This window comes from Malurus melanocephalus, unplaced genomic scaffold, assembly GCF_030028575.1.
Source record: "Malurus melanocephalus ecotype Western Australia unplaced genomic scaffold, MMel_1.1 scaffold_413, whole genome shotgun sequence".
NCBI classification, from domain to species: domain Eukaryota; kingdom Metazoa; phylum Chordata; class Aves; order Passeriformes; family Maluridae; genus Malurus; species Malurus melanocephalus.
Window position 1 is genome coordinate 224,111 of NW_026623645.1, and position 23,384 is coordinate 247,494.

Sequence of the window (23,384 nt, forward strand, 5' to 3'; positions counted from 1 at the left end):
GCAGTGCTCACAGATACACAGGGATTCTTCTGTTATCTCACTCACAGCCACAGTTCTGAAGTGGACAATGGTCTAGATCCTTCCAGAAAAATGGAAGTAAACATGTTTCCATGCAGAGGGCTCAATTAAAAGACTTTGAACTGTCTGGAATCACTTCCCTTGATGAGGATAGCACATGGTAGTGTGAGGGGAAGTTTTCACAGACAAGTTTTCACAGAAGATTGGTCTTGTATGAAATCAGCTTTCCTGCAGGGAGAGGCAGGGTAATTCCTTTGGTCACCAGCTGAAAAACCATCCATGTGTTTCTTAAATGCCTGTTCGAAAAGCTGTCAGTGATTCTCCTGACAGTGACAGCTAAGACCAGTAATRGTATTATATAAAGCTGTGCCTCAGAATATTAGCACTAACAGTATAGGAATTTGATTGGCATCTCCCATGATTTCAGTAGTAYTGGCCCCAAATTTATTGTTGGGAATCTAGCTGTCTTTTTAAAAAGCTCTCTTATGAGAGCTTATGAGATGTTGAATGGGCTGCAAATTATTACAATAATTTTCAGCATTACTATTCTGGTGATCACGTCTATTATAATACGAGYGTGATTGATACACTTGCACAAAATGTCTGCATGTTAATCAGACTGTTCCTTGAAGCTCTCAAATCTATGTCTGGGGAYAGAAATATTTTTCTACAGTGCAAAACTGCCTGTATTGTATCACATTGTTGGTCTGGTCTGCAGGTTGCTGGAAAAGTCACAAGGGCAGGATTGTCTGTGCTGTTTCATAACCAAGAAATGCACTTATCACTGAAAACTCTGATGACTTCAAATTACTTTTTCTCAACTGCCAGATAGACCAAAGGAGGGAAAAGGAGAGACTGAAGGAAACTACCATTAAAAAAAAACAACTTTCCTTGTAAGCCACCCATCTTTGTGCTTTATTCAGATCAGAGGATGTGTAGGAGTGGCCTCACTGRTGGGCTGCACTGAGGGACTTGTTCAGCTAGGGCCTGCCTGGCATCTCTGAAACATGACTGTCTTTTCCTTGGCTTCTCTTGGGGAAATGTGCCTTGGAAAGATGGTGCAAAGCAGTCATCTCGCTGGCATCTTGCCCTTCAGACCTTAAATAAGATGGTGCAGTCCTGAATCTGGGAATGTAGGTATTAGAATCTTAAAAAAAAACCAAACCACCTATACAAAAAAAAACCCCAAAACTCACAAAGTGAAAGGTTTGTCTTAAAGGCGTGAACTGCTACAGGTATATGGAGTTGGTTTGGGAAAGTATGAGGTGCAGTCCTCTGTATTAGGCTAGGGAAGAAACCTGGGGTTTTATATAGCACAAAGATTACCCATCCCCAGCTTTCTCTTTGCAAAGCAAGCCTCATGTTGAGCTCCTCAGTGTTCTCCTGCTCCAGTACAGTGGCAGCATAAGCTGCAGTGGCAGTCATAAATTTAAGAGCTTAGCAGGAAGTGGATTTTTCAAAGAGTATCTTAGTGGATTTTTGCACTTGGCTTCCTACACCACACTATCTTTCTGTGGCAGATAATAAGGAAAGGCAGCCTTGCTGTTCTTCTGCWAGTGGAGAAGTCTCTACATGTCACAGGCAGGGAGCTGTGATTAGGTGAAACTAAATTCTAGCCCAAGTCCGTGCACAGAGCTACAAATAGAAACCAAATCTCCCAAGTCCTGACCCTGTGCTTTCTTCACCAGCTCCTCATTTGCTTTTATAGGGCAAGARCTATTTCTGATTTGCAGCTGGGAATCCTTCCAGCCACCAAGAAAATTCTCAGGACACCATCATTGTTGCAGGAATGTTTAATGCAGTTACTGAGGGAAGTACCTCACTGAGGATTTTGCTTGCTGATTTCCATAAAACTAGAGAGGTGCAATCCTTGCATTACCTTTTCAGTACATGTATAGTAAAACACTTAAAAGTATGTTCCTGTTCTTGCTTTTGGGTGTCTTGAGCAAGAATAATGATTCAGGGTTGTTTGTATTAGGAAGCAAACAGTTAACTCCCTAGAAAACACGAGAATAGATGGAACATAATTTAAGGTGTAGTGTTCATAGAGAAGGTTTGACTGTGATAACAAGGCAAAGGCAGTATCATGGGATGTGTTACCATTAAGAACCGAATTTCCAACTTGTCCTCCATTTTATTAACAACTTGATAGTCAGAGCTATCTTAGCAAGTATAAAGAAATCCTGTTAACWGTTCTGTAATTATGACTGTCCAGACACACTCGTATTTTTATTATTCTTTGCTRCGTGAATGTTGCTACAGCTGCTGCAACAGTCTGACCCTTCTTAAGACAGGCATTTCTGTCTTAAGATACCATAAGAGCCTGCCTTTATGAGCTGTAGCTGCTGAAGTTAAAAATGGTTTTATGTATTAGCTGTAAAAAAGATACAGGAAAGTTGTAATCACATGATGATGACTAGCCAGTAAAAAAATAATTACTTGCTACACATTATTTCTGACAGCTCATTGATCAAAATACTAGTTTTATATCAGCTTCCTAAATTTCAGTATTTAATGGTAAACCACAATAGCCTGTTGTCATACAAGTCAAGTGCCTCTTTGAGTTACATGTGAATTTTCTGGTTCTTCTAAGCATTGTCAGTAAGCTCTGTGTGTATGTGTGTTGTGTGTGTGTGTGTGCAGCAGATGTGTACAAGCGTTGGTGAGCCACTAATATTTAAAGTTTGTCTGGCAGTGGCAGAGGACTCCTGGTACCAGAGCARGGAGCTCTGTAAATGATTAACCATATCATTAAATTGTTATTTGTTAACCTGTGCTAGAAAGAGAAGGTGGGAGGGGGGCAGGTGGGAATCTGCTAAGCTCATCAGAAACGGTGTTTTTTGCACCGAAAGAATAAGGTGACCATGGAAAAAAAAATCTGAAAGGGAAAATAAATGTAAATGAGGCAGGGCATATAATGCCTGTTTGCACATGAAATTCCCTTCCTGATTAGATTAAAAAGGCAATTTTTTACAGAGCCTGCAACTAAGGAGGGGAGGGAGTAAGCGACAAGAAGGAGCATGAGCATTTTAGCAGGGGCAGCAGTGTAAGGTCTGGCACCTCCTGCAGGAGCCAGGCACAGCCTGCTCGCTTTCGCAGCCGCCGCACATGACAGGCGCCTGAAGTCAACTCAAAGTCACCCGAGGAGACACAGAGGAGCGCTGCGGCTGCTCGGCCGCGTCCTCCCCGCACCTGCTGCTCCCGCAGACAGCGGCACGGCCCCGGGGCCGGCGGGCGAGCATCCCCCGCCGCAAGCACCGATTCCTCCCTGCTCCCGGGATCCTGCCAGCGAGGATGCGCCGCTGCCGCATCTGACGCGCCTCTCCCGGGAGAGCTCCTGCTACTTGGAAGGCAATAAAACAAGCGAGAAGCCCACGAGAGCATCACACGAGGAGCTGGCTGTATAAAAGGACTTTTGAGAGCARTCTGGTGGGGACGAAGAGCCTTTCGGGCGAAGAGACTGTTGTTTTTGCTTCTCAGTTGCAGAAAGAAAGCGTGCCAGCGAGGAGTGTTGTATCCTGGAGGATTCTTCCGTGGCCTTTTTGGTATTGTTCTTCTCTTTCCCCTTGCACACCRCACGGTGCTGAGCTTTTGCTGTGGAATTAGAGTCTCTGCCACTCAGCCTCCTGTTCCAGCTGGGAGGAAGAGGTCTTTCTCCCCCTCCATCTGTRCAGGCACTTCTGTTTGAATGGAAGATACATCTTTTTTTCTGAAACTCTTTTGTTGTGACATTGCATAATAGGCAGTTGTCTCACCGCAGGAAATAAAAGAAACGAAAGGAAATTGATGGAARGAAATTGTTCCCCAAAGCAAAACTGAAGCAGGGAAGAGAACATCAGAGTAATTTCAAGCCCTACCCAAGATCTAGAAGACACAAATCTCCTATCTCCAGAGGAAAATACACTGTTACAGAAACTCCTCAGCAGTCAGTAACGATGAGCAGTTGTGTTTCGTCTGGATGCTGCTGGTGAAGGAGAGCTTTGGAGGGACGTGGTGGCTCTGGCCTGTATGATGCCTGAAGACAGAAATGCTGGAGTGCGCAGCCCAGGTGCCTTAGCAGCAGCTCCCTTCATTCCTAAAACTACTTATAGGAGAATTAAGCGGTGTTTTAGTTTCCGCAAAGGTAGGTCTGTTCTGTCCTTGTGTTCTGCTTTGCTGCTGAAGCCACGGCTTCTGAGAAGTCAAGGGGGCTCTGTGAGCAGGGGCAGATGAGAGCACCGAAACAAAGGGCAYTAAACAATGCAGATGACAACATTCCACGAATGATTTATTTACTCCTTTGTTCATTTGTTTGTAGCTTGCCAGCGGATACTGTCTCTACATAATAGCCCATGAATGCAGGAATGAGGTGGAATGAGACAAGATTATTGCAGTGCCTCTGAGCAGAATTGAGTGAGAGCACTGAGGGAATCAGACCTGAGATGCTCTGAGTTGCCTATTTGGCAGAGCATCAGGAAAAAAGAGTTTATATTTGCATTTTGTCAGTGTGGGAGGAGGGAGGGAGAAGAGAGGGAGCAAAGGAAGGTGATAAATGTTCATCTGCAGGAACCTGGGTCCTTGGTTTCAGAGGTTTCTGATGGAATGGAGTGTAGCTCTACAATGCACTGTCCTGGTGCAAGTGCTGCATTGCCACTTCATCGTGCTGCCCTGCAGCCTGCATTTGCCTTTTCACCTGCTGCATATAGAGCTTTATAGCCAGTTTTGTTCTGCATTGCACATATTCCTGTTGAAGCAGAGTGTGACAGTACTGGGGGAAAGAGGGCAAAGAGGAGGCTGGATGTCATATGTCAGTGGGAAACACATGTCTGAGACAGAGACGGGACAAGTGATGGTAAGGTGCTCTGCACTTGGGATAGGTAGGGAGAAACTGTTTCCATGACAAGGACTAAAACTTTGTGTGGGGGAAGAAGAGGATATTAATGCTTTTTTAAAAGCTCTGTTGGACTGAGAAATCTGAGTGCAAGGGCTAATTGACATGCTTTTCTGAAGCACAAAGCATTATTTGACACAGGGCTTATACAAATTCTGTCACCAGCTTCTCCTGCTCCCAAGCCTCAGCTGTTCCTCTGTGCTGCCATTTACCCTTTTGCAAGACCACRCAGCTCTTTGCTCCGAAGCCTCAGCAGGGATGTAGTGACATCATTGCTTTCGAGGGTTGGCAGGCAGGCAGTGAGGGGCGATGTCTTGGAAYGAAGAATCGCAGCCAGTGAGGGGCTCGCTGCAGAACTGCTGCAGAGATCAGCTCTCACCTGCCAGCTGAGATAGCACTGGGAGCTGTTTGCCCCTGTACCCCCCTCCCCAAGGCACTTGGCTGCTGGAGTTCAGTCCTGCTGGAGGCTGGCCAGGAGGATGTGCATGTGTATTGCATTTCAAGGTGTCGGTGTGAATTGGAGCTGCCTGTGCTCCCTTTATACCCTTAACTATTTGAGAAATGTTTGGAAGTTCAATAAAGGATTAACTGATAATTTTGCAGACAGCTGCCTTTGTGTCTTAGCTGCTCCAAGAAGAGCTTCAGCTGTTGATTCTTCCCCCATATGTTCTCATACAGAAACTCTCCATGTCYAAAACTCCCAGTGAAGCAGCAGTGCTTGGGGCAGAGGACAGAGTGAGGGAGGTGATGCTGCTAATTTGCTTTTCTTTAATGTAAAATTTGTTTCAGATGTTTTCTTGCACACATTTTTTGTCAAGGCCCCTAGATCAGAGCTGCAGAATGCTAGGGCGTATATTTAACTAGGTCCATGTCCCACTGAAGTCAACAGAAAGATGAACATTAACTGGACTTAGTCAAGCCTTTAYTGTGGTTGCACTGGCACATTAGGCTAACTAAGCTTGTCTTATTAATTGGTTTACTGAATGACAACTTAACTCGCAACTTGTATACCTAAATATAAAAAAGGGTACAACTAGCCTTCTGCAAACCTAATCCATACTTGGATAAAGCAGATCAGTTAGTTCTAAGCTGTGCAGTATGATGCAGAAGATAAAATCAGWGGGGAAAACCATTGACTACTCATGGGAAGAAACACAACAGAATCATGACATCATCATCTTCACCAATGATACCAGGTATAGAACCCCTCCTGGAAATACAGATCAAAGTTCCATTGTGCTTGGCACCAAAAAATTTAGATGGCAGACTTGTTTGGGAGTCATGTCATGGGAGAAGTTAGTGCTCAGAGGGCAGCATCTGAACAGAGACAGAGCCAAGCATCTTTAAATTCCAACTTGGAGAAGATGTTCTCTGTTTAAATAGCACCACAGGAGCCTCCACAGAAAGCATGTGGGGTCAGTAGAGAAAGCAGTATCTGAGGTAGGCATGCAGGGGTGAGAGTATTCAATAATGTGGTGAATTTAGGTAGGCAGAGCTGTGGAGAAGGAGGTGGCATTGGCTGTGGCCAGACTCTGACAGTGCAGACTCTGACTTGATCATCTGTGACAAGTTCCTGGTGAYGGTTTCAAAATTGTCTCCTTTCCTTCCCTGTATCTAGTTATGCTCCTATTTCAGGGTTGTTTTTCCTTAGAAAGTTGCTGGGGTGTGCAAATGTTTTAAACTCCAGGGTGGGAGTTTATCTTGCCTTCTCTGCTGCCAGCATCACACTGACTGTGGGGTTGGGAGAAAGCTTGAAAAGAAAAAAATGACTCTGGCAGGATTCTGCTGTCACTGGTGTTGGTGGGATTTTTCCTCTCCTGTACGTTGTAAAATTCTGTAGAGAAGAAGTAAATACTCCCTGTCTTTGATCCACTCAAAACAGCAGTTACTGCTGGGGAACATCTAAGCAGAAAGCTAACGGGAAATAATAATTGAAACCCTCATGTTGGGTGATATGTGGCCATGATAGCCACTTCTTTGTGTTATTCCAGGACTTTTGTTCCCAGCCCTGCAGTTGAAAGCCATTCATCTGATCTGTTATTTTCTGTCAATGAATTACTGATGAAGAATTGAGAGCTGTTTAAAATTCACATCCACATTCTAAGCTGAGATCAGTTGCTTCGACCTTAACTGACCCTTTCTGATCAGTACAGCCCATGAAACCAGAAGTTGTTTTGGAAACACCAGGATCCTTTGCTGCATGTTCGGAGAACACGTGTGCAGACGTGGGCCATCTATGAAAACATCAGCCCTCAGTGCTTTTTGCTGTCTGAAACCTTCTGGCTCACTGTGTGTGTGTGCTGAGGTAGATCTAGAGTGGCAGGTGGGCTTTTTTGAGATGTTCCTTATTTCAAGCCGTTCCTTATGGAGCAAGGTGGTAGAATGGCCACCTAGATTTTTCGCCTTTTTTCCTCCTGAATGAGAAGTCGGTAAGCTTTCGATGTGACCCCTGCCTGCGTTCATTTGGATGCTGAGGAAATCATTGACTAACAGCATTCTTAGATTTTAAAGCTATGCTCTAACTGTGATTATGTACCATGAAAAATAACYGCAGTGCTTCCACAGCTCTTGAGAAGACACATGCAGAATTTGCATATAGAACTGGAGTGTTTTCCGTAAGGTTTCTGGGTATCTGTTAAGCATGGAAATCGAGTTTCTCAAAATGTTTACAAAACTTCTGCAACGGGAATGTTCTAGTTAATGAGTAACTGCTCAACATGCCCTTTWCTAGCATGTGATTTTCCTCTTTGATGTTATGCGTGATCTTGGCTTAATTGGATRTAGCTTTACGGACCTGCAAGGGCTCTCTGAAAAAGCAGTTCTGCTGATTAAATCTAGTGACTGGTCAGAACTGGATCCTGTASATTTCCCTGCTTTCCACCAGCTGTGGGGAAGCCAAGCCAATGCTATTCTGAATCTCATGGTTTCTTGTTGATTTGTTTCTCCTCTGGCACCCTATCCCAAGGATAAACCAAACCACAGGTCAGCTCTTGTGCATCTGTGCRTTTCTGAATTTTGGAGACATTGAGATTAAGGAGGACCACTTGAGTTTGGATTACAGCATGAGTTATGAGGGCTCTYTTTTATTTCCTTCTTCAACAGAGATGTTCTTGTTTAGTTGCTGTAGTGGAAATCTACTGTTAAGAAACAGCATTTGAGATTATCTYRAATATTTTGGTTATGTTCTAATGWCCATAACCTGGACTGTCTTTTCCTTTCTTCTTTGTAAAGGAGGTGCAAGTAGTGCACCTTGTAAAGTAGGTGTTAGTGTTCATCATTTTCTCTGCCAAACATTATGGAACTGCAGTTCTTCACAGCATTGCCTTTGCTTCCTAATAGTCAACCTCTTAATGCTGGTAACCTGCTCATCTCCAGTATCTCTGTAATAGATGTGGCATTAGAGGAGATAAAAACATTCAAGAGGGGCAGTGGAAGAAGGTGCACCTTACCCAGCAGACAGCAGAAGGATGCTGAGCCAGGTRAAAGCTGTGGCAATGKGATGTGGAAGCAGAGTTGTCACATTTCTGCCACTTCTGGCAACAGAGTACCTTCGCCATAAGGCATCAGCAATTCTGTAACTTCGAATCAATGTTTGTGCAAGCGTATCATGACTGATTCCTGTCTTGGCCGAGTGCTGCCTGTGTTCTACATTGGTTAGATGGCAGAAATGCTTGCTCTGGAGAAGTTCAGCCTACACCTTGACACCAACCCAAGCCTGCCTGAGATTAATTCCAATGCTAAAGAAATTGAAAACAGTGTTTAATTCTAGTTACAGACATCCATCTCAGTGCTTAATGGTTGTCACTTATTTTCAGTACATTTTGTGTTGTGGTGCATCAGCAATTTATGGTAATATAGGAAAGGTTGTTTGCTCCCACTGCACAAAATGCCCTTATTCTGATTTTATTCATTATCTGTTAGATATGCTTTGAAAACCAATTTTAAAATTAACTAAAAAATAGGCAGCATCCAAAAAATGTATTCATAGAAAGTGATATGTTTTGACTGCATTGTCATTACTAATAGGAGGTTTAAAGCATTCTGGTAGATCTAAGAACTTASTCTCTAGTGCAGATACAAGCTGCAATATGCACATTACTGGTTAAAGAAAGGTAACTTTGATGAGAGGAAGGTATGACCAGCAGGACAAAGCTTATTCATACTAATTTTGCTGTCATTGTGCATGAGTTGTAATTATACATACATTGTAATTGTATCACTGGAATATCCTATCATATTTTGTTCGAGAAGAGGCAAAAAGCCTTGTGTTTGAAACCAGGAGATTGCATGGGCTCTTGCAAGGAAGCTCAGGCTGTAGGGCRAACTAGAATATGATGGCCAAGTCCTGCACCTAAGAAGGAATAACCCCAAGGAAACAGCTCTGGGGAAMGGACCAGGGTGCCCTGGGTGACAATAAGCTGGACATCAGCCAGCAGTGGACCTGGCAGCAGGAAAGATTTGACAGCAGTCTGGGCAATGTCAGCAGGAGCAGAGCTAGCAGAAGGAGGAAAGTGATTAACTTCCTCTTCTTAACATTTTTTCAGCCATATTCCAAATGTTGTATCCTTTAACGAACAAAACCAGGAGGTGGAGATGATATTAAGGGGAGTTGAGCAAAGGATGACTAAGGTGTTGAGGAGCTAGAACACATGYCCTTTGAGGAGAGGCAGAGAAAGCAAGGCTTGTTCTGCCAGGAGAAGGGACAAACTGGGGGACACTGAACAGCAACCTTTTCATATATTAAGAATGACTTTGAAATCCCCAGACTCCCATAATCACACAGATTCTTTAACTGACTGTCAKTAGATCTTCCTCCTTAATTCCACTACTCTGAGGAGGGTGTGGCAAATGGAAGGACTCGAGGATTTTCTTTGTTTTGACCAGCTGCAACACTTGGACAAATACAGGAAACCCAAATTGAATTAATATTCCTCCCCTCCCCACAGTCAGCTTGTAGAAAGCTAGGAAGGTATGGAATAATCAAGAAAACATGCTTAGCATTCTTAACTCCTCTGCCAGCCTGCAGGACCTGAACTTCATGGGTGCTGTGTCAGTCAGTATTCTTTTAAGCTTGACTCACTCTTGAAATTTCAAAAATTCCTTCTTTAACTGCTTRTTGTTGGGCTTTGGGCTTTGTACARCATTWRAAAARAAGAGAGCTAMTAAAGAGTGATTGTGTGATGTTCATTCTCCTTACCTACTGCTGGTTTTGGCATCCATGATTGTGGGTACCATGGAAATCACAAAATACACTGCTCTGCATCTCAGAGATTCTCTGGACGTCTTAGCAGGACATCAGTTATTCTCTCCAGTTATTTCATCTGCTRCAAGAAAAATAATTGCTTTTAATTACAAGCCCCAGACATTCAGTATGGTTGAATTGATTCTTGCCCTACRTCCTTGAGCATTTGCAAGGCAACTGTCCCACCTGCAGCTGAGGTGTAAGTTACCTTTCTGTTCAAGGAAAAATGTATGCATTAGAGGCTACCTGGATGGATGCTTTGATCTGAATTGTAACCTATGGGTGAATTAAGTTTTTAGGTCAAAATCAAAAGCTGTCTAGCTCAATTTTGGGCTATTTTTTGAAAAAGTAAACCAAAATACCTCTGTTTTTCTTGGTGTATGTTTTTAAACCAGCAGGAGCTGTGTGCTTAGTGAAGAGCACAATTTGCTGCCTTATTTTTTTTTTTTGCTTTATAGTGTACGTCATTGCAAAAGTGAAGTAGTCATTTGGTCTTTAATTTCTGATCGTGACTGCCTTGGAACTATTTATTGTCTTGCTATTTATAGAAATTGAATTGCTTTGCTTCAGTCCAGTACTGTTCAGCAAGTGGTGGTCTCAAGAGAGGGCTTCCAGCACARATGACATGCCTTGAACATTATTGTGCTGCTCTGCACTCTGAAAGGAGAGGCAAAATAAGCTATAAAGAGTAGCTGGTGTTCCAGTGGTGGCAATGATACCCTCAGATCAGGGTTGAAATGAATTCTGTCAAAAAACCTCCATGTTTTTCTGTGCTTAAGGACAAATKCAGGTTTTCTGCAGTTCATCTGACATATTTCAACTTTCGTTGAACTTCTTTTCATACACAAAATTTATTATTGCTAAAGCAGATGGTGATAATGGAATTGGTAATAATGGAATTGGTAATACATCATGGATTTATCGTTGTCTATTTGGAGAAAAAATAYTTCATTTAGTAGGAACAAAACGCTGAGTTATATTTATAAATCCTTTACCCCCCATGTGTACAGATAATGTTTATTAGTCTTTGGAACTGATAAAGGAAGTACTTAATAATTGGGCATTAATCAAAAAAGATGGAAATACACATCACTTTTGAAATAGAAGCTTTGTGACAGACAATCCTACTTGTGTTATTTCTGTGTTTTCTGTGCCTGTGGTCTCACAAATAATTTAGTGTTTTATTTTAAATAATGTTTTTGAGTATTGTTGTCAAATATGTCAGCTCTGTATTTCCGTAAGAGTGTCAAAGGGGAAATTGAGCATTTTATTCTTAAGAAAGGAGTAGGTTAATTGTCCAGGTATTTAAATCACCTGCAAATTGCTTGGGTTGTAGTAGAAGGCGTGGGCTCCTCAGATGTGTTTATGATGCTCAGCTGAGTCAGACCTCTGTTTTTGGTGCAGGTATTTTTGGGCAGAAGCTGGAAGACACTGTCCGGTACGAGAAGCGCTATGGGAACCGYCTGGCTCCCATGCTGGTGGAGCAGTGCGTGGATTTTATCCGACAGCGGGGGCTGAAGGAAGAAGGCCTTTTCCGACTGCCTGGGCAGGCCAATCTGGTCAAGGAGCTGCAGGATGCATTTGACTGTGGAGAGAAGCCTTCTTTTGACAGGTAAAGCCCTCCAGCTGCTGCCCACTCCCAGAATCCTAGGCAGGACGTGATGTGCTGGGCTGGCTGACCCACCGTGCTGTAAAACACGTGACAGCAACAGATAGAATGACATGTTTTGGGGTTTYTCTGTGTGTTTCCTATTACCGCTCTCAAAGGTTGTCTTTTTTTTGTTCTGACTTTGATGTCCAATTTCAAAGTGTTTACGGAGAATTTCCTTTTGTGAAAAGCTGGTTAGGAGAAGCATTGCTAATGTTTTGGCTTAATCAAAAATATCTGGATTGCCTTGATCTTAATACCGTGGTGATGCTGGCATTTAGTCAGTTCCACCAAGGAAGAATTTGTGTTATCACCAATCTCAGTATGTTCTGTTACCTATGAAACTAACTGGAAGGGATGTATACTTTCATGTATTCCTTTACAATTTTGGGCCCTTGGTTTTTTAATAAAAGTCCCTCTGTCCACAAAAACAAATCTGTGTGATCTTGAAGGTCCAGGTTCGATCTGTATTCCAATATTTATGCAGTTTTTATATTATGCGTTTTGTAAAGTTAATGAGACTTTCTGGGCCAAGGAAAACCTGGTCCTGTTCACACAGCTCTGTATGACTTTAGTCTCCTTCTCCTGGAAGATTGATTTTTGTGCTCTCTTCCTGTAAGCATTGACAGCAGTTGGTCACATATTCAGAGTGTGCAATCAGAGAAACAAAACCAGTGGATTATGGATGGCACATAGACTTTATAMCTCTGATCTGAGTTAGTGTGATGGTAATGAAATTCCAGTTCAAGAGACTGTTAGACATGTCCTTAACATGGGTCCTAAGTGACACCCATAACACRTCTCACAGAGACTTTGGGATGTTTCACTGCAGTTGTGGGCCAGTGTGAGTTAGGAGGAAGAGGCAGATTGCATTTATTATGTGAAACCTTTGTCTGATGGCAATCCAAGTAACAGGAAGGAAAGTGTAGCTTGATCTTTTAGTGAAAAAACATGCTATAATTCAAACCTGATTGCTGGAAATTATTTGATCCCTCCATTCCCTGTTCCTGTGAAGTGAGCAAATTCATTAAACGTGAAGGTTTGTGTATCAGATGCACAGAAGGCAGACACCTGTAATGCTCTTTCATCTCTAACAGTTTCCTCAGTCCTGACCCTCACTTTAAAAGAAAAGTCATGAATTTATAATGYTCTGGAAAAGGAAAGTGACTTGTCTTCCTCTAAGGCTTATTAGTTTCTCATTTGAGACTGAGTTAGGATAATTGATGAGTAAATGGCTTTATGGAGCCAGAGGACTATGGGAAGTGACATTGTTAGCTGATAAATGTTTATGGCATGCTTGCTTACTGTTCAAATACCATATTGCTTATCTAAAAATGATAAAGAAGCATCTGCTGGGTATATTTTTCTTATTTGGACATTATGATGAATATTACTGATCACGTCTGTCTCTACCAAAGAGACACCAAAGAGTAGGCAAATGGCAGAAACAAAAGGTTATTTTTTTCTGTGCCTGTAAGCCAAATAATTGTGGAGGAAATGCTTAAGGGAACAAGCCACSCCCAAACTGTAGGAAGATGATGTACCAAACACCCCACTGAGAGGTACAGCTTGAAGGAAGTGCACAAGTTCTAGCTATTCCAAACAAATGAGATCAGGGCTCAGCCACACTAATTTTCTTTTCTCAAGGTTATCTAGCAACATCTGTAGCACAGACTAATGAGCCCCATGAACAGGTATGCTGGCTGAGCTTCAGCAGATGAAAAGGAGAAGAGATTTTACATGCTACTGCTGTGAAGAATGCACGTAATTTCTACTCTAGCAATTAGAAACACCAGCAGGAGCTGCCTATAAATCGCTGGTCCTGCAGTTCTGCTTCTGAGGCTGAGAATTTATAGAACACTGACCTTGTACGTCCCCATGTCTTGCACACGGTACTTTTGCTGTTTACTTTTTCACATWTGAGTTTGGAGAGGTGTGATTTAGGTGTAGCAGTGGTCTGGAAGTGAAGCAGACMTAAACTCTGCTCTAATCTTTGCATTATTTCCATTGTGCATCTGCTTTTTTCCTCCAACCCTTTCGTTCCATTTGTAAACTTTTGAGGTCAAGTTCATTTCACAGTGTTTATGGAGTACCTGTGTGATGACCTTGRTTCAGGGTTACTTTTCATTGTGCTGAACAGCAGCATGGGCTGCAGGTTTGATGCAACCTGTTGGGCAAGTTGAGCTCTTGGAAAGTGGCCACAATATGAAAAGTTCTGTAGAGAAAAAAATAYATGTGCACTAGGCATCCAGGCTTGGTTTCTGTGGTGAACCTCCATCCAGATCCACTGAGTTTAATCTGTAATTATGTGTTGTTATTGGCCAAAAGTCCCATAGTGCAAAATCTACCCAGCTTCTTTCTATTAATTTACATTTTCTGGTTCTCACACATCAAGAAAARCAGAGATTTTTCAGTTAGAGCAGAGCTGACATTTTTGTTCCTGAGGCACGGAACACAATGGAATACAGGTCACACTTCCGTAGCGGTGCTGGGTCACTGGCTCTGACTGGGAGAATGACTGGCTGCTSTCATCAGTGTTGGAGCTAACACAAAGAGCTGATGTTTGAGGAGTTYGCCATTTTTCATGGTCACATTTCTTTCCATGTATAAGTGCACATAARTCAAAGACTTTAGAACAAGTGAAGATGCCTAGAAGTGTATGTGTAGGCTCRTGTATATTTTTGTGTGATAAATTTCTATTAAATAATCCTTTATGCCTTTATGGCCAATTCAGTAAAATACATTACACAGAATTAAAAGCAAAACCACAGGTAAGATGATACACCCATGGTGTATCCTTTAAAATGTCATCTCTGTTTCAAGATGGATGCACGCCTTAAATCACCTTACAGATGTTGGGAGATGGGGTTCAGAGGCACAGATCTGCYCTTTGGCCCAGACTTCAGCTGCTGTCCACAGTTCTCTGGAGACCCTGCCCTTCTTTCTCCTTTCTTGCCTTCTTTTCTGTACCATTTTGGCAGAGAGGACCACAGAGCAAGCACAAGCAGAGCAGATATAGCAGATTAGAAACAAAAAGTGGAACAGCTTTGTTCAAAAGAAAATGCAGCCACATTTTGAAACATAAAACATACCTGAGAAATGGTTGCTCTCATGTGAGTTAGCAGCTGGATGTTCCAATATGGAAGTCAGTTAGAAAACAACAGTGGAAAAAACCTTCAATTACTAACTTTGATCTTGATTTTATGTTTGGCACAAGATGTTGGTGAAGAAGCATGTATGAGAAGGGAACCAGTGTTTAAAATTTTTCAGACTCACAGATTGAGAAAACCCAGCATCTAATCTGAAACATTTGGCACCCCAGGCCCGCTCCTGTGAAAACTGAAACATCATCATTTCTCACAATATTGTAAAGGTGCAGCTGCTATAATGAAAACTGCTGAGGCCTTTTGTGTGAAGAAAAGCACAACACCTCAAAATTGTGTGTCAGTTTAGAAACAAAAATCAATAAATATCTCACTCCCTCTGAAYGTATTGCACATATTGTGAAATTTGCTTTAAGGAACTAGCAGTGCAATTAGGCAATCACTCATGSTTGCTTCTATTTGAAATATTCTTGGTATTCCCAGTACAGCTCCACCTCTGTGTAAAATTGCCCCCTCCAGGGAATCCATTCTCTTTGCCCTTGGGGTATTTGTTTCTCTCTTCTTGTGTGGCTTACATTTTGCTTAAAAAGTCCCTCATCTCCATTGCAAATCATACATTTGTAATGACGCAAAGTGAATTATGACCATTTATTCTGTAAAATTAGCACAGAGAATATGGCAGTTCATAAGGAMAATAGCATAAGGATTTGTTCTCCAGTTTTTAGCTAGGAGGGGTACAAAATTGGATTTCTCTTTTTATATTGCCTCTTTCCATCTGCTGTTCGTCACAATTATTACCAGATGACATGTGAGATAAGATTGCTCAGGGAGAAAAAATATTTGAAATGTCACTGGAACAAATATTAATACAAAAATAATGTGAGTGATGTGTGTGGCTTGGATTTTCATAACTATTACTGATGTATATTGTTCTGTAGTTCAGGAGAGTTTTAACATAGCTCATCTGCATTTGTGTGCATGCACAAGAGAGAAGGAAAACACATAAATGCATATTTAGCAAAACATTTTCTTTTGAATATGAATTCCTCTAAGGAAGAATACAGTGTATTATAGAACAAAATGTTACTTAGAGCTCTAGTCACCACTGCAGTCAGCTGAGAAAAAGGTACTTAAGTGGCAGCATCTGAGAGCTGGAAAATGGTTAACTGTTGCTGGAGCCAAATAATCCAGGATGTAGGGCTGGTATGTTCCTGTGCATTTAATCACTGGGATTGTTGATGCAAAATAAGACAATGATGATGATGGTAATAATGTGATACCCTCAAGGTGAGAAGGAGTGTGTGCAAAGTTCTTATTCTCCTCCAGAGGCAAGGAATTCTTTATCATTTTGGTGAATGCAGGAGATGGGATGTGTCTCAGTGGGGCTGCAGTCTGAGTTGACACTGTGCAGACGGCAAGTGGAAGCACTGATTGTAAAAATTGTTCTTTGTTCTCCAGATCCAAATCTGTRCATAAGAGTTTGTTTAGAAGCAGAYAGTTTCCCACAAAGAAAGGGCTTTATATGCCTTCCTACTGGCAAAGTGCAGTAATCCCTAAAACKTCACATTTTTATGTGAAAGGAAGTCTTTACTCGAAAGCTGATTCCTGCCAAACGCAATTTGCCTTAGGCCTCTGAAAATTCCCGTTTGTTTCTGCCTGTTCCTCACTTTATTCCCTGATCCTCTCAATCTGCTATGCCTCTGGACACACTTCCATGTCCTTTCCAGTTCCAGCCCTTTTTCTAACCAGTTAACAGAAATAACYTCTGCATATGGCACAACTTAAAGACCAGTCTGGTAATTAAATACACATTAGGAGACACATCTAGTGTGATGCAGGGTCATTAAATCAGTTTAATTGGTGTCCTGTTGTGTTTTTACTTGGATTTGGTGTCCTCAGAGTGTTCTTAGTTATTGGCAGTGAATGAACATTTGTAGTTACTCTGCATGAGGTTCAGTTTCAGAGAYGGTTGGTTTGTCAGCTCTGATTTAAAAGGAAAAAAAAAAGGCAGCTATATATTTCATTTGCCAATGACAAATGATTTCTTAGACAGCCAAGGTTACCTTTAAGAACGGTGTTTTGTTACTATGTGCAAGGTCTGAAAAGTGTTTTTTTCAAGCATTTATACCTGGTTGCAAAATTGTGGCTTTCTCTTCCAGTGAACAAGAAAAAGTACTTTATTTGTTGTGGGTTTCCAGTTTCCATGTTTTTACATATGCTTGCARTCCCAGAAAAGTCTTGGAGAAACTYAATAGTTTTTCTGAACAATCTATCAAGAGATAAAATAATTACCTGCATATTCAGTGGAGCTGGYAGATATTTTTCCTAGTGGGAATCCATCTGTTCCTTAGACCTCTGCCCACCTTTCCTGAAAGCACTTATGTCTCTCTTAGAGGATCTCTATTTTTCTAAGTAGTTTTTAATATCCTTCCCCATAGAGTTTGTTTTTCTTTCTTTGTCCCAAATTGGTGTCTTCATTGCTGTTTTGAAGTCTGTATAAAACTGAATAAATTGGCTGCTGCTACAATTACTGCAGTGGACATCTCACTTGGAAATAGTCTGCCAATCTTCAGTATTCCCTGTGGACTGTGGAAGGTAACATGCATTCTAAAAATGGTGAGCACAAGGATGAAGGAGCAGAATATGTTTGGTTTATTTCTCTTGTCTCAGCCAAAAAATAAGAATTGAGATCAGTTGTTAACTGAAACTAGAGCCAGACTTTCCAGCAGCAAAGGGAGGAGGAGACAGTYCAGGGCTTAAAATGAATCCTTTCATGTGTGTTTCACAAGTTGTAGGCAAAATTTAATCKGGTACTMAGATGAAGCATTGCACTGCTTGTAYTAAATCTGCCWTATGTGGGAAAACCATATAGAATAAAGCTTTGAATATACCCACAYAGGGGAGGAAAAATCCCATAGGACATGAAGTTAACCTGACCTTTGAATTTCTGGRCCAAAGCCTGACTCCCAAAATCAGTCAAACTGGTACACAAACTGTAATGTTCTCCTTTGTTTTATTACYGGGGCTCCTAAATTAAATTATAGCCTCACAGCTTGTTGTTCCCTACTGTTTGTTCTTCATGCACACTGTTTATGTGCCATCATGATCTAGAGCTRTTTTTGGCACAGCATTAATCTTTTTGTAATGTGACCTTGCCTTGTTAATACTTCCTCTCAGAGAGTTTACGAGGGGCTCGTTGGCTTTGTGCTCTGAAGCGCTGACTGCAGCTCTCTGAACRTGCTGTCTGCCTGTCTGAGTGCGAGGGTTATGCCTGCATTTCTGGGGACCTGCTGAGCTTCAGGGATATTGTTTATGGTAGAGAGAGTGAAAAACTCCAGGCAGTGTAATCGGTCTGACAGCCACTTCCACRGTGTCTGTGGTATCACAAAGGAAAGTGCTGTCAAAACAGCAACTCCATGAGAGATATTAATGACAAGGTTCAGATGAATGGGGCTTTGAATATGGGCAGTCWGATGACTAAGGAGAGGCTGGGACACCTTTGCATTTGTCATGCCTGTGCMTGAACAGTGGTGGAGTTGGGGGGTGCTCCTTTGGAAATGCCAACATGAATGCAGTATTAATATTACAGTGAGATAAGTGATCTTGTTCAGACCTCCCACCACAAYGTGCCAAAATAGCTGTTTCTCAGCTTGCTGATGCTTTTTATGTTGCATTCAATTTCCCACTTGGTRCTTTGTCATTCCCATTTCAAGCTCGTAATTGTGCCCTTGGAGAAAGTCTGCCTCGGTTAATGAGAGTTGTTCCAATTTAGATAACAGAGGATTTTCTGTCAGAATTGACATACTGTATTTTAATAAAAAATCARTGAATGCTTCTAATCATGTTAATTATGAATGTGATCATGAAACACTTCGATATTACACAGTCAGATAGCAAAAGAAATCTGAAGATAGGTATAATCATTAAATTTCTGTAGTTGTAATGATTCTGGAATGTAAGCAAGGACAGTGCTGAGGGGCAAATKGTGCCTTGTCTTAAACTGATCAGTTGTAATTCGAAAAAGTCTGTGAGGAAATAGTACTCCACAGGCCTGCAAAGATCCACATCTTAAAAACTACACAAAATATCCTCAAGGTAGATATATAAATGCTGTTGTTGGACTTAGACTATGGATGGAACACTGCAGACTGAAAAGGGAACTAAAAATGCTCCCAGTCCTCAGGGAGCAGTTCAGCACTTCTTTGAAACCCACAGCTGTCCTCTGTGGCTGAAAAGTGCTTAGTGGTATTTGTGGACTGAAACACCCAAAATACAGATGGATTAGGACTGGAGTCTGCCATTTTAAATTTTTTCCCCTGTAATTTAAAGCAAAAGGTGAAAAAAAAAAACCCACTACATTGCAAGATCTAAACAGGTTTCAGATTCTGTGAGATGATCTTTGAGTTACATTATTTTTAAAAATATTGACTTTTTTATACCCATAGTTACCTCAAAGAGAAAAGTGACTAGCTTTTGTCTAAATGTTGATAAGCAGAATTTAAAAATCCAATTCTTGAAGAGCTTGGCAAGCAGTATGTCTGTGTATACAGACTGTATGTATTCTGTTTATGCTGCCGAAATCTGTATGGTAATTTCTGTACAGATGGATGAAGTCCTAAGAAGTGGTCCAGTGCAGTTAAGGGAGAAAATAACAAATGTTCCAAAATTGTTCTTTGCGACTCCACCATCTCGTGGCAGTCTGTGGTATTGCCTTAGAAAATAATCTAAAAACGAGTTTAAAATGTTGCATATRTGTATACTAATTGCGACCTGGGTTTCTAATCCCAGTTTATAAAATGCCTTTTTATACACTTGTAAATACAGCCTGTAGTTTGAGAAGAGCACTTCTACTGTTTCCTTCTTCCTCAGCATCCTGCCTTCCCCTTTCTCTCTCAGCTCTTCYGTGGTAGACCCACAGTTTTTGGCACTCAGCTAACATCTCACAGCGATAATCTATCAGTGCTTCACACTGAAAAAATAAAGCTTATAAATAGTGTTCATTTTCAGGGCTTCTGTCCCCTTCTTCAGCCTTTTTATCCTCCAGCTGCTGTGCCCTCTAGGAACAAGTATTCCACACACAGGACTGGTGTAAAATTATTCTTACATACTACATGAAACGTGATCCTGGCAGTACAAAGAAGAGAAGATATTACTGAGTGACATGTGTGCCATCTTCTAATTGTTCTTCAGTAATTTCTCTCACTTAACCTGTTTGATTCTCGTACTTTGGAAAGACCTCTCCAGTTTTATGCAAATTGACTCTGTGGGAAGGCTCTGTGGTTAAGTTCTTCAGTAAGATGTGAGGAATTCCCTTGTTTAAGTAACAGAAACAGTAAAAAATGTTTGAAAATAGTGCTGAATTGGGAATAGGTAGAACAGAAAGGTTAGAGGCTAGATCTGAGCTAACTTTTGAAATCCCATAAAAGAATACAATCATACCTACTTTCATGCTAGTAGTTGCCCRCATTTGTTTTATATGCATCCACAAAGTGTGGTGGGGTAAACACTTTTGAATTCAAGCCCTCAACAGAGGGTTGCAATCAATAGATTAGAATTTGAACTTTCTTTTAAAATGTGGGTTTGCGTTAGTGCTTTACAGGGTTTCTCCAGAAAACACTTTTTGGAATTTGAGCTGGAAATCATTCATGWTTGAATTAGAAATGTTTTCTCCAAATTCATTATGAGGAGTTGGGTGGTGGTGAACATTTAAATATATACAGTACTTCATCATCTCTCTTCTTCTGTTYTGACATATCATACCACATTACTCTAAGGTTGTTCCCACCACTCTTGTTAAGATTTAACTTTCTAAAAGCCATTACTGTTCTAACAGATTATTCCAAAATAATTATTAACATACCTCTAGCAAAGCTTAAGTGCATAAAATACCAATGGTACCCTTTGAGACACTGTGAGTTTGAAAAAATACTCTGTATGGGAAGTCTTCCAAAAAAAAAGAAAATGCATAATAATGCACATTGTAGGCATGTTGTGCATTTTCTGTTTCTTATTAATGAACCAAGCACAATTTAGTGTCTGTGTTTTTAATTTTTTCAGAAATCAGATAGCAGCTTGCAGTACAACTCTTTATCTGAACCAGGGAAWGCATGTAGAACATTCCAGTAAGGATTTGCATAAATGCCTGAGTAGCTAAACCCAGAGATGGAGTCAGACATAATGCTAGAGATTTCTTCATGCTAACTTGTGCCTGATATCCAATTTCTACTTATTTTCAGCTAAGTACTCCTAAGTTAACAGAGTGTAACTTTGCATACCACAGAAACATTTAATGAAGTGTGATTGCATGCTCTGAGCTTGTGATTTTGATCCTTCTCCCCACATTTTTACTTTCAGTGTGCCTGATAAACAGCTGAGGCTCCTACTAGCTATATCCAAAACAGCCCTTAATTTTCTGCAAATGCAGTTATGGGAAAGGACAAGCTATCAGGTCTTTGACTGTTGTCCCTGTGATGTTACCTGTTCTGCAAGCATTCAGACACTTTCTGTGCCTCAGCTTATTCGGTACAGGATAGAGCYAAAACTCATTTCCCAGGGATTTGARGTTCTGAGTRTAAAGTATATCCAGGCTTTCARTGTAAGAGTACAGCTAAAAGRCTGTCCCATTTTGTGGGAGCCCACAGGGAAAAGATACATGTCAGGGAGAGAGCTGTARTTCCAATAGTAGACTTCAACTGAACACGGGTGGTATAAATGGTTTCCTTTAAAACCTGCTTCCTGAATATTGATAACAGAGGAGGTGGTGATATAATGGAATTGAGACATGCTGGGCATGTTTTGGGAGCTGAGGCCATCTTTAGTAGGAGAATAATCCCTACTGTGTAAATGTAATGCCTGATTTCTGGCTCAGGTGAAAATGAAAAGCGTCGTTTAAAGATGAATTTTGCATGTCTGAAGGGAGTGCTTGTCAACAAGAGCCAGGATCTATCTCCTCAATAMCTTTGTCTGCAAATAGGGCCTTATGTGTAATTATTTATGGYAATAAATCAGCAGAGTTGACAGGCRTTTGCYTGTGGGTATCTTAAGTTCTTTGTAGGGGGAAAAAATCCTGACAAAAAACAGATTATAGATGGGATCTGTAAAGTATACTGCTKATGAGTAAAATATGGGGTGACAATGAAAAAGTGGCAGGTTTTAGCCTGTCAGTCTCGGAGTATCATCCTGATTCACAGTAATGACTTCTTGTCTCCCACCCCAACAGCAATACAGATGTGCACACKGTGGCTTCACTGCTTAAGCTGTACCTCAGGGAACTCCCAGAACCAGTCGTACCATACGCAAAATACGAAGATTTTCTTTCCTGTGCCAAAATGCTCAGCAAGGAGGAAGAAACGGTGAGTTGGTATCTTGAGTAAGATGAAATAAAAGGCTGTTCCAATTTTCAGGAGGAGAGAAACTGGTGATTGTCCTAATTKAAATGTGCATCTATTAACTGAAGCAGTTTTTTTATGAAAATTGTTGCCACCTGGGTTCTTTGGAAGTCTGAATAAAGGTGTTTAGCATAACCTWAGCTGTAGTTACTGCATGTCACTGAATCCAGTTTAAGTAAACATCATTGTAGTCAAACGCTTCCATTTTGCATGGAAGAGACTTAGATTTTCGTGGGTTAGATTCKGAAGGGTCTTGATGGTTGCTGTTCAAATCTTGCTGTTGAATCAGGAATCATTTATTAATCAGAATCTAGTATGGAYCAGAACTGGGTAAAATAACCAAGTGATTCCTCATAGGAAATTCCAGAACTGTTCTTGGAAGCCTTAGCATTGTTACCAGCAGGAGGAATGGAGCTGCTGGTCAAAAAAAAAGAGAGAGTGAAAGATAAAGAAAAGACATGATGAAACCAAGATACTTATTTTCTTTCTTTTTCCCAGTGCTAATCCTTGTTAACTAAATCCAGAATGCATTCTGCAAGCTGTTTCTGATAATAAGCTGTATTTAACCCTGCAGTTTCAGTGTTGTGTTTGTTGTGTTGTAACTGGAATTGTTGRCTTATTTTTTAATCTCTGGTAAAATATTAAAATACTCTGCCTAATGACTTTKCTTTTTCCTTAAACCACTTAAAGGGCCTGAAAGAACTGGTGAAGCAAGTGAAGAGCCTGCCAGCTGTCAATTACAATCTGCTGAAGTACATCTGTAGGTAAGTACTCTTGCAAGAATATCACAATGGTATTTTGTAAGTGTGAACTGACAGACCCGTCTATTTATGTGCCCTGAAGGAGAAATTTTACTCACATTTGGAAGACTGGTGAACTCAAGGCATTAAAACTGTAGGTTTACTGCAGTTTTTGCTCTGTCAAGATTGTGACCTTTCTTTCATAAGCAAGCAAGGAGTGCAAGAAATAAGTGAATGTATTCTCTCCACTTTATAGGACTCTATTTTTCCCATTTCTAACTGCAGTTACTGGCTTTGTTTGCATTTGAAATGCAATACTTGAACAATGGTTAAGAAACAATCACTTGCTTAGACTTCTTTTTTTTTTTTTTTTT

The 23,384-nt window shown here is 41.0% G+C and overlaps 1 protein-coding gene across 3 annotated transcripts in view; it reads left to right on the plus strand.

Annotated features, from left to right (window-relative positions):
* ARHGAP24 (Rho GTPase activating protein 24) overlaps positions 1-23,384 on the plus strand; it is a 183,241-nt gene that overhangs the window by 153,013 nt on the left and 6,844 nt on the right. For 2 of the 3 annotated variants that reach the window (XM_057379633.1, XM_057379635.1), the window contains 3 exons: positions 11,535-11,742; positions 22,102-22,234; positions 22,961-23,034. In XM_057379633.1, coding sequence (XP_057235616.1) covers positions 11,535-11,742; positions 22,102-22,234; positions 22,961-23,034 — 415 coding nt within the window. Of the gene's footprint in view, positions 1-2,829; positions 4,142-11,534; positions 11,743-22,101; positions 22,235-22,960; positions 23,035-23,384 lie in introns of those variants that run through there. The other variant, XM_057379634.1, reaches the window with a different exon arrangement.